The sequence below is a fragment of the Neltuma alba genome, unplaced genomic scaffold (assembly GCF_004799145.2).
Source record: "Neltuma alba isolate B1F8T4 unplaced genomic scaffold, ASM479914v2 tig00012342_pilon, whole genome shotgun sequence".
NCBI lineage: Eukaryota > Viridiplantae > Streptophyta > Magnoliopsida > Fabales > Fabaceae > Neltuma > Neltuma alba.
In genome coordinates this window covers 2,507-7,876 of record NW_021636851.1, presented here as the reverse complement: position 1 = coordinate 7,876, position 5,370 = coordinate 2,507, and the positions used below count along the sequence as shown (strand labels likewise).

Here is a 5,370-nt window from a genome sequence, read left to right as displayed (position 1 = left end):
GAGTTACAATTAAGTTCTAAAAAAAAGAAATAATTACTAAAAAGTTCTAATAACAACATGAGTAGTCTGTAATAACAGATTCTAAAGTTAAGAATGACACACATATATAATTTATTTTGTAATTTTTTTTCCCTTTCTTAGGACTTCTTTGAAATTCTAAAAAAAAAAAATTGGCACCCGCCGGAAATACGATCCACCCGCATCCTTAACCAAATTTCAGGTGCCTTGAGGCCATAAACTCTACAATGGGGGGATTTTTTTTTTAGTGATTTTCTTCATGTTGATTAAATTAAAGTCTAAAGAAGCAAAATGACAGATTAGAGGGCAAATAAAACGTAAACAATGAGATTATTGCACACATAGTAATGAATTGACAGCATTAGCATCTGCGCGTGCCTCCTCGGAGATCAAAGCTCCTCCCGAGATGCTGGTCCAAGCTTTGGCCCCCTTCATCCGCACTCAACGGCCAACACTGCCCTCATATTCCATATCCAACTTGCTCTCTAGCTGACTCGTTTCCTCGTCTTCTGAGTCAATCCCTCTGCTCCACTCGTTCCGAGATCAACCTTCTTCACTCGCAATTTCCCTTTTTCTCTGTCGTCCCCTTTCTTCTTGGTGAATCAACGTAATCCCATTCATTTCTTTCGTCCATGCAAAACCCTCCAGGTCGCCGTCGATTTTGTTTGAATTCTGAAGGCTGTTTTCCCTTTTGACTTCGCATTTTCATGAATCGGATGGCTCCGTTTCACTGGGTCTTCTTCCTTGTCACTCTCTGGTGCCTTCTTCGTGGCCTGGACGCTAGCGATGGCGATGCGGATCCGCTTTACAAGTGAGCGATAGCTTTCTGGCTTCTGTTGTTTATTGGCTAAGTTTTGTTAGAACTCGAATTTTAATTTTAAATGTAGCTAGTGTGTACTTGATATGGTCTGTTATGTTACTGGTTGGATTCATTAAAGAGAATTGGAATCGGTATTTTCAAAGTGTGCACAGAATGCTTCAGATAACCCTATCCGCAAAATCTGTATTATGCGGTTAGTTTTAGTTATTTCTCCAATTTCTATTTTGCAATTTATTATATAATTACATATGAAATTTCTGGAAGTTGTACTGCCTCCATAAATACAGGTGCTGTACTCTTCATCATATGTCAAGAATGGAGTGTGAGTGTAGTGATGCTTTGAAAATTTTGAAGATGGTTGTAGTGATTGAGAAAGGGGAGACCGATAATGATTTAAGATTTGAGAATTGTTTCCTCAAGGAGATAACTTACTTTTGTTAGAATAGTATACAGTTATAACTTAAAACGAGATCATACTGGCAGAATCTTTACCCAGCATCAATTGGTGCTCCTATATTATGGTTTTAGATTGATCTTAGCAGTTGCAACTTTAAGTTAAATACTGCCATATCAGTCATGGTTTGATGGAACTTGTATGTAAATATATTTTGGATTCTTGGTGACTACTGGTCTTTGTGTATCACCCATGTCAAGATATATTGACAATATAAGCTGCTCCAGCATCCACTCCCAATAAGCACACCTGTTCTTTATTTTCTGGAGATATTAGGTTTATAAATCATGAGTGTCATAGGTGCAGTGAATAGCTTCTTTCCACCGAGCCATTTGTAAATAAACTACTTGAATCAGTTGTAAGGACAAGAGTAGGGGCTCTGTTCTTTGCCCACACTTGATATATCCATAGGCTTACAGCTGCTCTGCCTGTGATCTAGCATATTTGTCTTGGCTTGACCATATTTCCTTCATGAAAGAAAAGCTCTAGGCATATGTTCTAACGTCTTAAAAGTTTTCTTTGGCAAAGTGAATCAAAGCCTTCAAGGGTACCTGTGAATATTCACATCGCTCTTGTATTTCCTGAACTCTTCTACTAGCTCCTGAAATTTGAAGCAACAATATGTCAAGTAGATCCGGGTAAATTTAGAGAATTTAAGTCATTTATCAATTGATTTGTTCATTGTGAGTAGATTTTATAGCTAGGACTTGAGTAAGCTCGAGGAGAAGTGCCCTATTTGGGTCATTCTTTTCTGGAATTAAATGATTAAAAATAGCACTGACAAATGGTGAGATATTATGCAACATGCATATGTTGAGACACTAGTTCACTCGACTGTAGTTTTAGGTACTCTAGCAGCTGGCAGACTTCTTTTTTTTTTTTTTTTAATCGGGCATAAATAAAAAGATTAGATTAGATAGAACATCATGCGTTTATGAAATTGATTTTAAAGTCATCTTAGGGAAACTATTGGCTTACTAATTCTTGGGGTAGTATGCCATAAATGTTTTTGTCTGACTGATCCTGAAATGACCACTAAGCTGAAAATATGTATCTTGAGATCTATTGTTGACATCACAAATAACATTATTGTGTCACCCTATAGTCCATCATATCATCATTTTTTTTAATTATCATTATTTCTGTCAATCATTAGGAGTTGTGTGGAGCAGTGTGAGAAAACTGGATGTGTAGGGACTACATGCTTTCAACATTGTAAATTTTCATCAGACGGAAAACCAATTGATGGTCCATGGTATATGCATGAACCCCTTTACCTGAGGTGGAAACAGTGGGATTGCCGCACCGACTGTCGCTACTATTGCATGCTATCTAGAGAGGGAGAAAGAATGAAACTTGGTGGCAAGCCTGTTAAATATCATGGAAAATGGCCATTTCAGCGTGTTTATGGGATTCAGGTTCTTACATAGATCTCTATAAGAAATAATCCAGTTTTTTCTTTGGTCATTCTCACATTTGGTTATTTTATCTATGGTTTTAGGAGCCTGTCGCTGTGGCACTCTCTGCCCTTAATCTCGCTGTGCAATTCCATGGTTGGGTATCCTTTTTCATTCTTGTGTACTATAAGTTGCCTTTGAGATCAAATAAGAAGACATACTATGAGTTCACTGGCTTGTGGCACATCTATGGGATACTATCAATGAATTCATGGTTTTGGAGTGCTGTATTTCATAGTAGGTAAGTGGTCCTCTCCTTGTTTAGCCTAGACATCTTGACTGTACTCTATAATTTAGTGTTGAAGATTGAAGAATGACCCCTTGAAGTGCAGTTGTTATTTTCTTCCTGGTTACTAAACATTGAAATTTTACTCAGTAGTAATCTTAAGGCTCATCAATAAGGGAAGGATTTTCTACATTGTGCCATCATTTTTTTTTGTCTTCCATATCAAGGGCATAAAATATTTTTCTTCATAGGAATCAATTGAATTTGAATAGAGCGGTTTTAGTGTTATTATATTTGTAAATTTTGTCGTTTACTGGGTAATTTTAATCTACTCTTTGTAGAGATGTGGAATTAACAGAAAGGCTGGATTATTCTTCTGCTGTGGCCTTGCTGGGATTTACCCTCATTCTGTCGATACTCCGGGCATTTAATTTGAGAGATGAGGCTTCAAGAGTCATGGTTGCTGCTCCCCTGATTGCTTTTCTGACAACTCATATCCTGTTTCTAAATTTCTACCAACTTGATTATGGTAATATTCTATTTTCAAATGAGATAACTGTTAAATGATGCATCTGATAATTATTCTCTTAATGATGCTGAAAATGACTGAAGATTACTCCAATATATGGAAATCTTTGTTGTTTTCGTTAATCACTTTATCCTTGGTTTTGCAATCGTTGTCTTCATTGCTAATAACTCCTTATTATTTAACACTTCTTTTATCCTTAAGTTCTAGTGGTCCTGGTTTGGTTTGTATTTTCCCACTTCTGCTCTCGTTTATGAACATATTTGTGAGCTTCCTACAATATGGTAAGTGATGACTTTTTTCAATAAGATTAACTTCTTTGACTTGTGGTCAATATAAATCATTCGAATATGACTTGTTCCTATATAGTTATCAATCTGTTGGTCATGGAGTGCTCTTGGGGGGATGTGCTGATAGCATATTGTTTTGCAGGTTGGAACATGAAAGTGTGCCTTGTGATGGCTATTTCCCAGCTTTTAATTTGGGCAATTTGGGCAGGTGCTTGCCGTCACCCAGCACGGTTAAAGTTATGGGTGGTGGTGGTGGGAGGAGGGCTGGCTATGCTCTTGGAGATATATGACTTCCCACCTTACATGGGTTATGTGGATGCTCATGCTCTTTGGCATGCAACCACAATCCCTCTTTCATACCTGTGGTGGAGCTTTATCAGGGATGATGCTGAGTTCACCACCACATCGCTTGTCAAGAAGGTGAAATAGTATTTGACTCAGCGAACATAGGGGTTGGATCAGACACGACAAGCTTGCTTTTGTTTGTGAATTAGAACTATCTTTTTCCTCGTGTATGCATTTGATTCCGATGCTTTCCACGATGGTTCCCTTCCTGGGTTTGTTTGGTAAATGCCATATTATTTCACCTCCCTCATGTGAGGGATCCTTTTGTTTTTTAAACTGGAATCTACATTTGCTTTGCCTAGTTCTCTGTTTTAAGAAGTCCCTTCCTTCTTGACAACCACTATCAGCCCCATATATTCTCTAGGAAATGATGTAACAACAGAAATGGGATTGAATTAATGGCTGGATGAAATGAAGGAATAGTGTGACTTTCAAACGTGTCCGACTTTCCATGAAAATGAAAATTAGATGCCTTTTCATATGCATTACACAGTTTGAGATATGTTGTAATGTTCATGCCTTAAGAGTAGCGTGGTTTGTTATAAATTTAATATTTCATATTGATGCTTTGTTGCCGCATTTTCTGAGCAAGCTAGTCAAAATATTCACTTACATGATTTGAATGTTAAGGAATCAAATACATTTGCAGTCTAACTTGAGAGATAGACTTAATTAGAATTTATTTGCATTTGTTACATTAGTTGGACATGATATACTCATTTCCATCGATGAGACAATCTCTTGAAATGAAAATACTCTATGCCCCCCTCCCCTATCCCTTTTTTGATTCATCTGGCAAAGGCAGGGCTTGGTGGGGTATAAGTATACGCCCCAAAGGTTCGTATATCAAATTTGTCATGTTATTATTTATGCCTGTCAAACAACTGAAAGGACCGGCCTTGAAAGGTATCTAGCTAACTTCCTCTCTTTGCTTTATTACAAGTCAACGGAATAACCTATCCATGCATAGAACATAAAGGCATGAAGAAATAAGATTTCCTTGCCTAATTCCTTTCATCGTTTAAACTCTATCTAGCTTCAATTTTATAAAACATTATGAACTTGCATGAATCGCTATATTGACAGAGCATGTTTTGAGAGAATTGAACCTATTCAAAGCCACAAAGGCTTTCTTGCGCCTGTATTTGTCTATCTGTTAAATGCATATAATTGCTTGTCCAATGATCATATTATCTTGACTGCTCTTGAAGCTTATCTCTGGAAGTATTTTTGT

At 37.2% G+C, this 5,370-nt stretch overlaps 1 protein-coding gene across 1 annotated transcript; it reads left to right on the top strand.

The window, feature by feature from the left end:
* Window positions 1–383: 383 nt before the first annotated feature.
* LOC114726123 (post-GPI attachment to proteins factor 3-like) lies at window positions 384–4,694 on the top strand. Its single transcript, XM_028912687.1, has 5 exons — window positions 384–829; window positions 2,449–2,710; window positions 2,794–2,990; window positions 3,317–3,504; window positions 3,934–4,694. The coding sequence occupies exons 1-5, from the start codon at window positions 726–728 to the stop codon at window positions 4,218–4,220; spliced, it is 1,038 nt and encodes a 345-aa protein (XP_028768520.1). The 5' UTR covers window positions 384–725; the 3' UTR covers window positions 4,221–4,694.
* The last annotated feature ends 676 nt before the right edge of the window (window positions 4,695–5,370 follow it).